Source organism: Poecilia mexicana, unplaced genomic scaffold, assembly GCF_051168715.1.
Source record: "Poecilia mexicana isolate PSO_F unplaced genomic scaffold, ASM5116871v1 scaffold_22, whole genome shotgun sequence".
NCBI classification, from domain to species: domain Eukaryota; kingdom Metazoa; phylum Chordata; class Actinopteri; order Cyprinodontiformes; family Poeciliidae; genus Poecilia; species Poecilia mexicana.
Genome location: NW_028263391.1, coordinates 16070966 through 16087443, shown reverse-complemented (window position 1 = coordinate 16087443; position 16478 = coordinate 16070966). Strand labels below are relative to the sequence as shown.

General features: G+C 39.8%; 2 protein-coding genes across 3 annotated transcripts in view; one reads left to right on the top strand and one right to left on the bottom strand.

Annotated features, from left to right (window-relative positions):
• Window positions 1–305: 305 nt before the first annotated feature.
• LOC106913892 (galectin-8-like) lies at window positions 306–4681 on the top strand. The gene is made up of 8 exons (XM_014980329.2): window positions 306–493; window positions 687–775; window positions 1093–1303; window positions 1380–1499; window positions 1590–1616; window positions 2677–2765; window positions 3485–3650; window positions 3879–4681. Exons 1-8 carry the CDS (start codon window positions 455–457, stop codon window positions 4026–4028), a joined length of 891 nt encoding a protein of 296 aa, XP_014835815.2. The 5' UTR covers window positions 306–454; the 3' UTR covers window positions 4029–4681.
• A 1110-nt stretch (window positions 4682–5791) lies between these two features.
• LOC106913891 (palmitoyltransferase ZDHHC14-like) overlaps window positions 5792–16478 on the bottom strand; it is a 46839-nt gene continuing 36152 nt past the window's right edge. Inside the window, exons 7-10 of one of the 2 annotated variants that reach the window (XM_088002639.1) lie at window positions 15636–15738; window positions 14708–14817; window positions 12348–12453; window positions 5792–6878 (exon numbers count right to left, since the gene is read on the bottom strand). In XM_088002639.1, coding sequence (XP_087858765.1) covers window positions 6414–6878; window positions 12348–12453; window positions 14708–14817; window positions 15636–15738 — 784 coding nt within the window. In that variant the 3' untranslated portion in view covers window positions 5792–6413. The remainder of the gene's footprint in view (window positions 6879–12347; window positions 12454–14707; window positions 14818–15635; window positions 15739–16478) is intronic. The other variant, XM_088002640.1, reaches the window with a different exon arrangement.

Here is a 16478-nt window from a genome sequence, read left to right as displayed (position 1 = left end):
ATGCTCTCAAATACAACTGAAATATTAGTTATCCTAATAAAAAAAAACAGAGGAGACACGCTCTCCTTTGCTAATATAATATCCCATTTTTTTATTCTTATTTCTTTTTTATTGACTGTTTGGCTGCAAAGGAACTTGCGTCAAACTTTTAGCACACATTCAGATTATTTTAAAGTATATGTGTGGTTTTCTGAGGAGCAGGAATTGAACATATATGTTGTTTTACTCATAGATATGAGTAAACAGCAGAAAAAACAAACCTGCTGTTTTCATACGTAAGCCTGATCACATGGTAGATTGTGCGCATGCGCTGCTCGTTGATGGAGTAAATATGGCCACTGGTACCATAAGCTGGTAGCGCAGCAGAGCCCAAAGCTGCCGCTGTTTGCTGCAGAAACCACCGACTGTCAGCTGTCCGTCACCCGCTGCAGCTTGTCAGGACACCCGGGGCTCGATGTCTGTGGCCAATGCAAAACACACCGTTCTGGATCCGGTAAGAGGTTTCGCTTAATGTTGATGTTCACAGCCGTTCCTAATGAACTCCCGTAATTTCTCAGTTTAAGCCGCTGCCATTCTCATTTGATTAATCTGTCTCGCATCTGAGGGATGTTTTAGCTCTCAGATATTAAGCAGAAGCCAGACTGTCAGTGTGGATGGAGAGGTTTTAATCTTACCTTCCCTTTTAGGTGATCCCGTACACTGGTCCCATACCTGGAGGCCTGCATCCAGGGGAGATCATCATCATACAGGGGACTGTGCCACCAGAAGCTGACAGGTGATTTTTCCAGTCAAACCGAGCATATAGCACTTATAGAGCTGTCTGTTGTGTTGCATAAATTAAAAATATATTTGAAAACTTGATTTAGTTAAGAAAAAAGGGGAATTGCAACAAAAGTATGCCAGCCTACTAAAAAGTGTGATGACACTGTGGAGAGTATACACTCTCAATATGAGGCTCCTGTTGCATGAATTACTGCATCAGTGCAGCATGGCACCATCAGCCTGTGGCACTACTGAGAAGTTTAAATATGTATATTCCTGAGCCTGTGTTTATAACTTTAACCTTGACTTGTGTGTTCGTCCTCTCTGCAGGTTTCAGGTGGACCTGTCAAGCGGCTGCAGCACCAAACCACGCTCAGACGTCGCTCTCCACTTCAGCCCTCGCTTCAGTGACTCCCCCTGTGTGGTCTGTAACTCCCTGCTGCAGGAGGAGTGGGGTAACGAGGAGACGCTCCACCAGCTGCCCTACAAACGCGGAGCCCCCTTCGAGACCATCATTCTAGTGCACAAGAATGGCTTTAAGGTGAAGCAGCCCTTCACCAGCCTGTGTGCTGTAGCTGAAGAACATAAACTAACTGAATGTCTGGCTTTACCTGTAGGTGGCAGTAAATGGTACTCACCTGCTGGAATACAAACACAGAACTCCTCTGACCAGGGTCGACACGTTTTCTATTTCTGGGAATGTCAGGGTCCACGCTATTGGCTATATCCCAAACTCAGTAATTAACTCCTTTCTAATTTTCTTGTTTGTTTGTTTTTTCCTCTCTTTTTCTTCTGAATCACTTCTAAACATGTTTTTTCTTTCTTAGGCAATATATTCAGAGTCAGGTGATTTGGTGAGTTTCCTCTGTTTTTTTTTTTTTTTTTTTTTAGCGGGTCCATGAAGTTAGAATTTTCTTGGTGTCTTACGATGCAATAAAAACCGCATCACACGTCCTGAATGTTTATGGGTCCGTGGTCACCCATGCTTATTCACCATGCTGTAGATTTTATTACAGTTTATTTGGGCCTGTATTCTCAATGAATCCTAAGACTAAACATAGCTTTACTCCTTAATTTTATGGTCGTTTCACCAGATCAGGCAAGCAGGCAGTCACAGTAAACAGCTGACAGCTGAGGGCTTATTATTAAATAGATGTAGTAAAAATAACCAGCATGGCAAGAAGCTGTTACAAATCAAAGTAACGATGATGTAAATAAGCTATAATTGCTGTGGTTGTTGCGTGGTGAATAATTCAATTTTGCAAAGTTTTATCATCAGGCTATTTTTAAAAAAAACCTAGTCTAAACTCAGTAATTGGTTAATTTTCACTATTTTGTCGTTTTGTCTGTATCAACCGTAGAAGACAGTGTCACGCGGTCCATCACACGTCCTTCACTAAGATGGGAATTTCTGTTGACTCATCGCTCAAACTCACTCTCAGCAGCTGACTCGGTCACTCAACCTAAAATTCTGAGAATATAGGCCCTTAACTTTATATTTTCGCCACGTGTAAATAGCGGACGCGCTGTGCATCCGGAAAGGATGCACAGCGCTTTGTTTTGCCTTAATTTCTTACATTACAAACTTATTCCTAATTGTAATAAATTAATCTGTTGCCTAAAAATTCTACACACCAAATACCCCATTATGACACTGTGGTGCTTTTTGAGATTTTTGCAAAAATATAAAACCAAGAAATCACATTAATTCACAGCCTTTTAAACTTTTTTTCCCCCACATTGTCACAATGGAGCCTTTGTATGTAGAATTTTGAGGCATGAGTACAATTTGGAATAAGACTGTGACATAAAATGAAGCGCTGTGAATACTTTCCATATGCACTACTGTATACAGCGCAGTCATAGAAGCTCATGTGACAATCTTGGAGAAAAATAATAACATTGTTGTTACAGGGTCTTCCCTACAAAGGCAGTATACTCAAAGGACTGAACCCAGGACAGCACATCACAATAAAAGGACAGGTCAGCATGTACCCTCACAGGTAAACAAACTATTAATAATATGCAAATATATAAAAATTTTTTTGTATTTTTCATTTATCACAATTATTAACATTCTATGTGTTTTAATGGGACTTTGTTAAACACAAAACAGTTTATAATTGCACAGAAGGAAAATAGTAAACAAATAAAATGACAGCTGTAAGTATTTTTCATGTTTTCATGCTTTGAACATCCAAGAGACTGAAACGTTTGACCGCAAAGTTGCTCAAGCTCAGTTTAATCAATTTTTGCAGCATCAGTTTTTAGGGCTTGTAACATGTGCATATTTTGATCTACGTCTGGGCTTTGATTAGGCCATTCCAACACACGATTATGCTTCAATTAGGGACGTTGTTCTGCTAGAAGGTGAAAATCAACCACAGCCTCATGACTTTAGCAGCCTGCAGGAGGGTTTTCCACTGATGTTTGTGGATGTCACATGACAAAATATGAGAAAGTTCAAGGTTGATGAAAACGTCTGCAAGATGCTGAATGATTGATTTAGTGAAATTAAACATGACTGTTTTACTGTTCAGGGATTGTAACTGATACGGGAAAAAAAAAATCAATCTTCCAATTAAGCTTTTAACCAGGTGGGAATGGAATAATACAAATTGTGTGATGTAGCTGAATTATTTTAGTAATTTTTTTTTCTAAATCTAATATCTATTACGTTCTGTTAAAGAAAAATAAACAAATATTTATACCTCTGTTCCAGTTTCACCGTCAACCTCTGCAACAGCAAGATGGAGAACATCGCTCTCCATCTGAACCCCCGGATGAAGTCGGGCGTGTTCATCAGGAACTCGTACCTGGACGGATCCTGGGGTCAGGAGGAGAGGGAGCTGCCCTTCTTTCCCTTCTCGCCGGGCGAATACTTTGAGGTAGGAGCAACCAGCAACGTTCAAGATTTTAGAGACACACAAACTAGTTTTCCCATTTTTTTTTTATCTTAAGAGCCATCATTGACCACATTTATGTTACAAATTAAAACAGAACCATTCACTGACCAGAAAAAAAAAAAAAATGTCCCAATTCTGGTCAGTCCATCTTTGAACTTTCACCTCGGTGCATTCTGGATTAGCATTCCTCAACATTTCCTCCCCCTCCAGATCCTCCTGCTCTGTCAGCCCCATCAGTTCAAGCTGGCAGTGAACGGGTCGCACCTGTTCGAGTTCAGGCACCGGGTGCAGGACCTGAGCAGCATCGACCAGCTGGAGATCATGGGAGACCTGGAGCTCAATGATGTGAAGTTATGGTGACTCGAAGCCAACGCGTTGTTGGTCGGGGTTCAGTTAGTTTACAGTGACCCACATGATGGACGTCAGGTTTGAATTTCAGGTCTAAGCTAATCTAGCACTGTTACTGTGGTTGATGAGGTTCGTCTTTGTGGTCCTGATTGGACAGATTCATGGGTGACAGAAAACAGGACACGCGTATTTAAGCACTTAAGCTTAGCTTATAATTTAAATTATATGCAGGTCTTAAACTGAGACAGTGGATATTCGTTTTTTTTTTTGTTTTGTGTTTTTTGGTGCAATGTGCAATACAGAAAAAAAAAATCTCATCTTTGCACCATCATTGTGCATGATTGTATTTTACATTTCATTAATGGTATTTTATCAAAAAACTAATTTTCTAATTTAAAAGAGCCCATTCTTTATCCTTTTCAAATAAACTTAATTTCTGTAGAAATATCAGATTCACTTCATACAACGACTAATCATGTGAAAACTCAGTCAGTATTAAATCATCTATGGTCCAGGGTGGCTATTCAAAATCTAATATATCTCTAAAGTCAGAAATAAATATTAATTCTGGATTGTCTGTATTACCTTCTGTAGTGAAGAAGAGAAATATCTCTTGTATCCTCCATGTTTTGATAAATAAAAGACAACTGAATGTCTTACTTACATTTTGTATTCGAGTTTAAGCTTTATAAGGAACAGCTGCTGCTACACAACGGCACAACTCTTCAGTTGTGTGCTTTTACCACAAACTGGAAGGTCCAAGGTGAAATGCAGAATCATTGAACTCTACAGCTCTCTGCTTTGACTGAACGTTTCTGTACTGCTTACTTTATTGCTTAGCTTAATACATGTTTACTAACCAATTCTAAACTCAGCCTAGCAGAAATGTTGATTTTGGAAAAACTGCAGATTTAACTGTGAAACACAGACTTCAACGTGAAACCTGCAAACACAGAAGACAGGAAAGACAGAAAAGGGACGGACAAGAAGGATGAACACAATACGGTAGATTTTTTTTTACACACACAAAAAAAAATGTGTGAAAGTTCTTATATCCTTTGTCAATTTTAAAATATGAAATGTTCAATATGAAATTATAGCAGGTTTTTAACATGGGACATCGAAAATCTAGAAACTGGAAGGATGACTGGATACAAGGATGAAAGGCAAAGGGGGACCACAAGCACAAAGGAAAATGATTATATATATATATATAAAGGAGGGGAGGTCACAACATTTTGACAAAGGGAGAGAATAAAGAATGGGGATAAAAATATTTATCCAGATCTGGCTGTGTGAAATGGTGAAAATCCATATTTCTTTGGTTTGGAAGACAGAAGTGATGAAGGATGAAAAACATGGAATAATTAAAGTGGAATAAAGGTTATAACGTTTAGAAAGCGTGTCAGGACATAAAAATCGTTCTCGCTGCTCTGTCCATGTACCACACCTGGGAAAAAAATAAATCCGTTTCAAACTTCTCCAGAAAGCAGAACAACCAGAGAGGAGAGCCAACAGATCTACACGCAGCAGACAAGACATACTCACTGATCCTGAGGTTAGATCCTGAGCTGAAAGGGAACATCTCTATATTTAACCCTGCTGATACAAACAACGCTGTTATCTGCAGTACGTCTGATCAACCACAAAGTGGCAGCAGAGAGCTAATAACCGTTTTTACCTTCTTCTGGAAACTACTGGAAAATGATCGCAGACAGTGGGCACAAGACGAGCTCACCATACACACTCATGCTTTCAATTTATATGCACCAGAATCTGGTAAAAAGTTGGTGTTTTATTAATATCCACAGGAAATATAATTTGTAAGAGTTGTAGTAACTATGGTACAGTACAACAGTCTTTGATTTCTTTTACATAGAAAAAGCAGGATGATATGCAACATAATGACAAAAACCATCACAATGCTGAGAATAAAGGCAGGAGACATGGTCAGATCAGCAACAGGCAAGTCGGTTCAATTATATTTAACAAAAATCCGGTCCAATCCAGTGGCAGAAATGCAGCTTTCAGACCTGAAGTGTTGAATCAGTTCCTTTGTTTTTGCTCGAAATGGCTTACGGACGTAGATACCGCTTCGAAAACCAAAGTCCAGTTTGCAGATTATCAAATTAAAGTTGTCTAATCTTCCCTTGAAGTACAAAATAAACCCAACAGTTTATCTCTGAGTGGTCGCACACAAACTGTAACTTTTCTCTCACAGTTCCAGCAGACAGGTTTGGCAACATGATGGCTGAGAACACGTTTTCTTCACTTCAGATAGCTTCAACACAGTTTCTAGCAGCTGGAGTCTGTAACTCAAGAGGGAGTCAGCCAATACCAAAGCAGCTCAGGAGAGTTTTAAGTCTTCAGAAGGAGTTGGGTTTATATATCCCACTGTCAGACAGAGCTGAGCTTCACCAACCCCCTGACCGAGTCCTCGTGTAGAGAGTCTTGGCTGGCTGGGTTGTAAAAACTGGTCTGCACGGTGTGGCTGTGGCCCAGCGGGCTGCCGCAGTGTAGCATGCCCGGTGGCGACGGCACTTCCTCTGGCGTGAGATAGTGATGGAGCGCTGCCTGCTCCTGGAGGGGGTGGGTGTGGTTTAGTGCGTGTCCGTGGATCGGCAGCATGTCTGTGGCCTCGTGGCAGCTCAGGCTGGGGGTGGACGTCGGCGGGGTCGGCTGGCCGAGGGGCAGCGAGGAGCAAGGCCCGCCCAGGGTAAGGGAGGCCCGGGCGGGCAGAGACGTCCCGTTTTCAGGGGAAGACGTTATGATGACTGGCTCGCTGCTATGCTGCTGTAGGAGAGGGGTGGTGGCAGCCTGCAAAACGAATTTGGTGCTCTGAATGCACTGGTCTTGATCACACTGAGGGAAAAACAAAACGGCGACATGCAAGGGAGTGGCGGGGGTGTACAACGCACAGAGACAGACAAGACACCAGACAGATGACAGGAGAAATAAAGAAAAGCAGAACATGAAGGGGGAGGTGATTGGATAAGAGGGAGAAAGAGAAATAAATGTTAGTAGTTAGAAATGCAGAAAACACAAAAGAGAAACCACAAAGACAGAGCTATTCGATCCCCACTTCATGGCTTATTTATCTGTAACGTATCGGTCTGGCTTAAGACTTCAACTTTGTCACAGAATTAGCTTAAAGCCCAACAAACAGTTATCACCAGAGTGTAATCATCAGCTGAGCAAAGGTGACAGCCCTTCATCCCACAGCACTCCCAGAGACCTTCTGACGAAAAGAGCAAAGGTCGGGCCTCAACTGCTCACCTTTCTGTCTCAATGTCACATGTCACCTAAAAAGAACAGATGACACTTGTGACTCCAAAACAAACAAAACTTGTTCTTTTTCCTCCCAACAACATCTCTATTCATGGCTCTTATAAGTTTTCACATGTTGTAGTCAGATGGATGTAACTGGGATTTTCACCAACAAACTTGTACATTGTTGTGAACTAGAAGCAAAGGAATACAAGGTTTTTAAAAATGTTTTTCAAAATTAAATTCACCTCCATTTACTCTGATGTTCCCAAAATGAAATCCAGAGCAAGTTTCAGAACTCATCTATGTTGCAAAAACACCCGGGCCACGTAGCAGGTCAGGAATAAAGCTGTGGAGGAGTTTTTAAAAACAACATCCCAATCTCTGAATCTCTCAGAGCTTTGTTCAATCATCTAGACAGAGCACGGCATCTTAAAATGGGCATCAACATAAACTTAGAGGCTTAGCAAGAAGAGCTTCATTAAGAGAAACAGAAACTGATTGTTTTAGCCTATATACAAAATCCCTACTGTATGTAGGGAAAATAAAACACTGCACGTCGCAGGGAATAAAGTGTTAGATGCTACGGAAGATTTAGTTCTGCGGGGAAGCGTTTGAAGTACCCATAACTACAACAGAGTGGTTTAGATCAAAGCATGTTCATAGTTCTTGTCAAAGTACAGACACAACGGGCAACAATTTCAGCTCCAATGTGCAAATTGATGAAGATATACCCCAAAAGTACCTGTGGCTATTATATTAGCAATAGGTCAGTGTTCATTTATTTTTCAACAGTGAGTGGAAAACAAATGGACCTCACAGTATTTGGATTTTTATTTGTTAAAAAAATTGACACAGCCATGAACATTTGTTTATTCCCTACACAATTATGGACTATACTTTGTGTTTTTCTTCACACATGAAATCCAAACAAAATGCAGGCAAGTTTGTGGTTTTTAATGTTATGAAAAGTGCCGCGTCCTGCGTGCAATACAGACACCTCAGTCTGCCGTGTTCGCACCTTTAAGTAGCAAAAGGAAAAAAAAAAAAAGAAAGTCAAACATCACTTAGTTTTACTTTCCTTAAAAACAATATTAACCAAGCGCCTCAGCACTTGCCCTTAGAAGGAATCAACAGAACAAGAAGGGACAAGACTGCTCAGACCAGCCTTGAACTGCAGGTGATCCAGAGAAAATGTGTTTTGGTTTGCCGACACGCAGCCATGACGACAACAAACGTTTATACTTAAGAACTTAAGCTTCTAGTTATGGTTCTACTCTGCATCCCGACTACACCCAGTTTCACCGATTACCCTTAGAAAACGGCAAAGTGAGACTGCAGCATGTCATTCACTTCTCAGTATTTATTTTTGCTTCCTCATAGATCGTTGTGATGCGTCCGATTGCTTCAGAGTCGTAAGTTGAGATCCAAGGTATTCATTTGAAAAGATCACTTAAAAACTGCATTACAAAGGTTTCTGTTGAAGATATATATATTTTTTAATCTATTCTAAATATCTCCATATACTTAATAGTAAGTATAATATATTCTGCAGAGGTATGTTGCCATTTTAAAGCTCTGGCTTGTGGCTGCACTTCTTTTACTTCAACTCCTTTTACATAGTAAGTTTGATCAGATTCATACATCTTATTAAAATCTGTAAAAGATTTTCAAGCCAAACCTTGTATATAAATTCTCTTGAGAGGGTTTGAGAAAGACAACATACTCAGCAATACAATCCCTTTGACATGTTTATTTGTTGCTGTATCTTATGGGCTTTGAGGAATTAATACCACCAATAAATTTCACTGAGAATAAAAAAAAAAAAAAAAAAGAAAAAATGGCAAAAAATATGATGCGACAAGTCAGATGTTCACACTTCAGAGCTATTATTACAAGGTTTTGAAATCAGACCAATTTTAATTAAATTAACTGAACTAATAATGCAGTGGTGAATAATGTAAGATGACTATGTTGATTTTAATTGCCTAAAACATTCAATAAATCAGTTTTAGCAGCAGTGGAGAAAGCTGCATTTCTGGGAATGAATTTTTGTTTCCTTCATTCTCACAGCAGAACATCCATATACCTCTGACAGAACTAGAAACCATTAAATTTGCTTTTTAAATTAGTTATTTTTCCTTACAAATATACAAATTCAATGTTTCTACAAATATAATTTAAGACCTAGTATTAATAACTTGCCTCCATTTCATTAGAATTATTAAATGTGATATCTTTTTGCAAGATCTTGCAGAAATCCTGTGGTCCAATATGTTTGTTCCCCATTTATTTACTTATTAGTTTGTAGTTACTCAATTTAGAAAGGTCTCAATATGAGACAAACCTCACAGAGTCCAGCCTGAGCAAGAAACCAGGATTAAAAACTGAGAGACGTTTTGTTTCACTAAAGATCTGAGCTGTTATTACGAGAAAGAAAAAGTCATGCAACTGAAGGAAGGAAATTGGGTGGTAAAACTGAAAATGATGTGGGTTTAACAGTCTCTTATGGTGAAATGATCAACACGGAAATAGTGGTTGACCACACTGGTCTCTGGGTGTGAGAGGAAGAGAAACGAAGAAGGGTAAAAACTGCATCATGATTTAAACAACAGTTTATTTCCATCCCACTCAGAGCTCATAGATGTTTAGATTCTATCTTATTAAAGACGAGTCAATGTTCAGACGGCGACACACAGATGTGCTTAGGCTTCTCCTCAACTGAGGCGAATCCAGACCGGAGGGGTTTGTTATCAAGGTGTGACGTGCCTTCATATTATCCATCGTTACCATAGCAACAGCTTAAAAGGCCTCTCTCTGCATGGCACGCTGTCAGGCTTCTGAGCAGCATCGCAGACAAAACACATCACAAGGAAGCGGAGCTTTCATCGCCAGACAAATGGAAACATCTAGATGCGTTTTGAAACTCCGCGAAAAATGGCAAACCCAACATGCGACAAAAACAGGGGAACAGATGCGCTTTGTTTACTTGGCTCCAAACACATCTTGGTGTTACCTAACAGAAGTGGACAATTGTCTGGATGACTGATAAGAACTTTTGTAACGCGACGCAAGGTTTACAGGCCAGCTGTAGCGGACAGACGGCCGTTATTTCTGGATGCGTTAACGTAGGGGAACGCACCTTCGGCTTACATCCCAACGCACACTTCCGACGTCAAGACGGCTCACGCTCGCGTAAAATAAAGTATGACGAGGTCAAGATTGGGCGAGAACAAAGGACGACTGTGGTGCACAGTGGGAGAAGTGAAACAGCGAGATTGCAATGTGTGAGGTAAACACCGGTTGCCTCCATTCAGGCGTCAAGAGTGACACAAGGTCGCCTGAACAACACCAAGCATTCTCCCAGGCTGACGCTACTTTAAAGAAAAGGGTTGTTGACTTTTGGAGCACAATGGACCGACTCATTCTCCAGCTCATGTCGCTCTGCAATGTGGAGATTTTCAGCGTGGTGGCAGGGAAAAAAAACAAAAATAAATAAATAATAAAAAAAAAACACTCAGCACTGCTTCTGTTGACCTAATTTACAAGCAACACTGAACGTCTCCTACTCAGCTGAAATTATTGCTGACTTGCTCGCTGGAATCCAGAGCAAAACCATCAATTTAAATCTAGAGAGAAACAGCAACTAGATTTACTTTCTCTGATGTGAGCAATACAGACGAGTGGAGTTCGTTGTGTGGTGGGTTATTTAAAGAAATTAACCACATGTGGACAAGTAGCTTAAATTATCTCGGGTTGTTTCGAAAAAAAAAAAAAAAAAAAAAAAGCGCAACATCTTCGGATTTAAACACGTCTTTTCCTGTTTTCGGTCAGTTAAGATCACCAAAATTATTTATATTTGCTAAATGCTAGAATAATGAGATAACTTGTTGCTTGCACGCTAAAATTAACCCACCTTTACACAACTTGTAAAATCCCAGATGATGTCACTGATAAAATAATCCAAATTATTTGAGTTTATCAGAGGCACACCTCAAACACACTCCTTCCTTGTGATATCAACTAAAAACAAGAAAACCAAAGAAATCAGCTAAAACACCAGGAAAAAAAAGTCATGGCTCCAAACACGTGTGGTTCAACAATAAATTAATTATCTAGCTGTGAACAATACACAGAGTGTGTGTAGCCTTAGAAGTGTTTTCTCATTTTACTGTACTTAGAGTTCTCCAAAACCAGTAACACCTTTATGAAATGTCGTCATGTTCCCTCCACAAACCTCAGTGTGTTGCGTTAGGATTTGTGTCATAGCTCAACACAAAGTAGAGCATCATTTTGAATTGAAAGAATGCATAAATTGTTTTACAAATAAAAAAATATCTGAAGTGAGGACATATTTATATTTTATACGTTGCAAAACAACCTTTCACAGCAGTTACAGATGCAAGGTCTAAGCAATTCTAACATGAATATGCTTTGATCTAAACCAAAATCAAAAAACTAGAGGCATTTCCGCCTTTGGTTCAGCTAAACATAATGTGCTCAGAAGCAATAGAACTCTGAAAAACATAGCTTATTTTTAATCGTACCCACGATACGAAGATTGAAATTTTTCAAGTAAGGAACAATTTTATTCTAGTTTTTAGTTTTCAAACATTTTTCTTCAAAAGAATATTCAATCTTTAAAAAAAATTGCTTTGCAAAAAAGGGAATATTCCTTACACAATTGGTGTCATTCTTTATGGAAATGGTTGTTTGAAAACACCATAGATACACTGCTAAAGTTAGGATTTAATTTTAACGATCTTCACATTTTAAAACTCAATTCTTTGACCAGAAGTAACCAAGAGAGACGGGACTAAAACATCACATGCAGGTTGCAGGTCTGTACAACAGATTAGAAAAGATTTGTCCAATTAAAGTAGTGAGATGGCAAAGGGATCCTGTTCTCACCTCCGCTCCATTTCTGACAAAACTCTGCACATAAACAAGCTGAGCACAAACTGTATAAACATCCACATCAACTGGTGAAACTCAAATCTGTATTTTCCCACTTTTATTAAATCTCCCTGAGGAAACAAGAGTGGTCTCAGGTCTGTGTCTTACCATGTGGCTTTGCTGGGACTGGGTGGCACCATACATGGTGATGCCGTTGGTCGGTGGTGCCATCTGTGGTGCGTCTGCTTCGATGAAGCCTCGTCTGTCAATGAGACTGCAGAGAAATGAGAGAATAGATGAGCTAAAAGGCTCCATTGACACACAGCAAACAGCATAACAGAGCAACAGGATTCCAAGATTATCTTTATTAAAACCACAACAACGTAACAAGACATTAAAGTCAGATAAACTGTCATAATTCCTTCAAGGTGGAGAGAATTATGACAGGTGAAATGACCCTTGATGTGCCCACACTGTAAATACTTTGATGCATGAAGTTGTGCACAAACTCTATTATTCAAGTCTTGACCAAGAGAGAGGCTGAGAGAGTGCAGACCCCCATATTTCCACCAACAGAGATCCATAAAACCAGAACTTGGTGATAAATCACTGCAGTCCTGCAGTGGGGCAGCGGAGTGAATCATTGTTTCTGTCCCGTCGTTAATGCTGCAGAGCCCTGACGCGGCTGCTTAGACAACAACCTGCTGAACTCTGGTATGCACATGCACACGTGAGCGCTAATGGGCTACGTACAGCGAACGGAGGCCATTTATCAGCCAGACAGAGGTTGATCAGACACAGAGCAATATCTAGCAGACAAGCATGCAGCCAGAGAGGTGTTAAACAGCATAAACGGGATAATCATTTCACACAAGGAAGCCTGGACAGACGGTTTCAGTGGGGCTGAGCTGGCTGCAGGGAAAAATGTGTTTCTCAGAATCAGAAATCAACTAAAGGGAGAACGCAGCAGCAGCCCGAGTTGCATTAAAAGACACATATAAAGGCACCATTCAAGGTGTCAGCAGAGAATGCTACACGGCGATCTGCGCATGAGAACGTGAGAGGCGGTGATGCTTGCTTGGACTTTAGACGAGGGAAGACGTTCCCATAATACTGCTGGATCCAGCTGCACGGCGCCTGTGGCTACAAACACAGACACAGATGCCCAGATGGCAGCCACCTGTGCACTGAGGACTCTCCTCACCACCCACAGGAATCATTACTGGAGATTTATTGCTCGAGACGGCCAGAGCACAGTGCACCCAAATGGCTTATTAGGAAAGTCTCTAAAAGGCTTCGGCAGAACTTTTCTTAGTTTGCATTATGGCGTGGGCATCTATGGATACATTTATATGACAGACATATTACAGAACCACAAGATCTTGGGCGTTTTTATTCATTTCAGAGCACTTTCAGATTTTCAAGGATTCAGATTTTTGTCACAACCAGTAATCACCACTGTGGTAAATTACCAAAGGGAGCTTTTACATCCCTGTGTACGGTACTGGACTGTTTAGCGTCCAATTATCCTGACTTCCTTCTTCCTTTTAATAGCTATAAATCTTTACCTAATGACCTTGGTAGCTCTACTTTTGTCTTGGATGAACACTACAGGATGCGCTGATGGCAGAATTAACAGGTTCTACCATCAGTGCCATCAGCACCACTAAGTGTGTCACTCCTCTCCAACTTTAAGCTGTGCTTTTTCTTTTTGTTTTTATATATCTCAGTTTCGGACATCAAAGCTAATACAAGGTTAAGCAGAACTGAAAAGAAAAAGTTGTAAAATTATTGTCTATGCTCTTTAGGAACATAAAAATGCAGAGAATCAAAACTTTAATTATTTCTTTTACATCTTTTGAGTCTCATTTCTTCATATAAAAAAGGGAACAGCAGCCAGAAAAGACACTCACTTCCAGGTATCTGTTCAGTTAGTGCTCAGAGTAATCGGGGAAAGGCCACCAAGAACCACAGCTTCAAAGAAATGTGAACGGTTGTTCAAACTACTGAAGCTATGAGGATATCGGCGACGCTTAAGGTCACATGGAGAGGAGAACATAGCTGTGACAGATGGCTCGTAAATGACCAGAAAAAGGATGAAATCTAACATGTCTAAAAAGCTTTGATCTGGGATGTGGTTAGAATAGGCCTGAAATTGTTTACGCTCTTCCTGTGTCGTCTTTGCTAAGTTTAGAAAAAAGCTGCCGGGAGGCTCATTTCAAAGAAGTTCCTCACATCAAACAGAGTCTTAACGGACCGTTTCAAAGTTGGCCTCTGGGGAAAACTAAAAATTACAATGAGGGGGAAAAAGGAGTTAATTATTTCAGTAAAAAGAGGGAAAAAAATATATGAAATAAGACCGACAAGGATCTCAAAATCCAGGACATCTCTTTAAATGTCACTTTCACAGCGGGGTTGCGAAATAGATTGGCTCTGTTTATATATGGCGGGTGACAACCATGTATATGCTGAACAAGTAATGTGGGCATCTGGAAATTTGCAAACACACACACACACACTAGTCATACCTTGGTGGCAGGGGTCCACAAAGTGCCACACAGCAGTTGGTGAATATATTACCAGAGCTGTAAGGGTTGTAGTTGTCCTTCCCTCTTTTGGAAGACCACGACCCTTTTATCTGGAAGAGATGACACATTTTAAACAACAAGACATTTAGAGTCATGTCCAAGCAGAACATGTGATGCATTTGTGTTGAAACTGAAAGTGTTGGTGGCACATACATACAGAGTTCAAGTAAGGGTCCTTGACATTATTAACAACATGCAGCGGCGAGCAGAGTGGACTGCACCAAGCTGCGATAACATTTTCTCTGCTCCGAGTTGAAAAGAATCCAGAGCTCAAGCTGCGTGCACATGTTAGGAGTGAGCACCAACAAACTATATTCCTCGTGGAGCCTATCTTACGGCAAGGTTACCCATGTCAAGTAAATAAACAAAAGCTAAGGATACATTCTGAGAAGACTTTTGCATAAAACATGAGTTTTTACGCTTTAAATAAGTGGTTCCCAAACCTTTCACACTCTGGCACCTGCAATAGCAGTGGAACCCTGTTGTAACCAGGGGTTGACACCAGAAACATCATCAATTATTAATATTCCATTTATTCTTTTGGGAGTACTCATTTATTTTTATTTGTTATAACGGATCTGGGTACATCCAGCCATTTAAAGGTTTTCAATCTGCCAGCATTAATATATATATATATATATATATATATATATATATATATATATATATATAAACATAATTCTGAACACAACTCCAAATATCCTACTTTAATTTAGAAAAAAAGCTTTTATTTTGTTTATTTCATTTCGATTTAAAATTACTTAATACAGAAACATAAACCTAAAGAGCAAAACATGTTGATTTGTGATCGATCACAAATCGTCTTGAATAAATACTTTTGTAAAACTCATTCAACGTTCATACTCACATCTTCGTTTGTGGTCTGATTGGAGCTGATCAGGTAGGTATGGAAGCCTGAGAGGCCCACTATGGACCAGACAGAGAAAAAACACACCACCACCTCCAGCACAGTGACACCATCAAGGTTAAGGAATCATTTTCAACAACACTACAGACAACAATGTTAAAAGCTCATAGACCGGTACAGAACAGACCCATTTGGAGCCAAGATGGACTATAAAAATGCAGCTGTAGCAGAGAGTATACTGACCTACAGCCTGAGGGCCGCCCACTTGCTAACACTTCCCTGTTAGCAGTTCATTTGGCTCTAGCTGTAGACCTCAACTCAATTCATGTGCTCACTTGAGAGCCCACAATACATAAACACTTGGAGAAAATCATTTCACATTAACAGAACTCAATGTCAAAGACCCCTTAGGACATGTACTACATCTTAGGATAGTCTCTGTAAGAGTGTATTTTATTCTAAAAAGACACAAAGATTCAGATCGTGCTACTTCATAATTTAGTGTCTCAAAGAAGTGCCTGAGGTGGTTACTCACAGACATGGAGTCTGTACTTTAAAATCGTCCAAAACTCAATTAATCTTTAACCTTGTTTTTTTTCCCCCCACCCATCAATATCAAAAAAAAAAAAAAGTTCTCACTCAAGCACAGAGAAAAGGGATATTTAAATGTTTAAACATGCAGCATAAAGTTAATAGAGAAGCAAAAATAATAGAAATTTGATTTAGAGTAACTGGAAATATATCAGGAAGATGATGAAGGTGTAGACAAAGCTACATATGGCTGCCATAAATGTAGTAGGTACTAAAATGGAAACAAAGCTAAAGAAAGAAAAACATGCATTT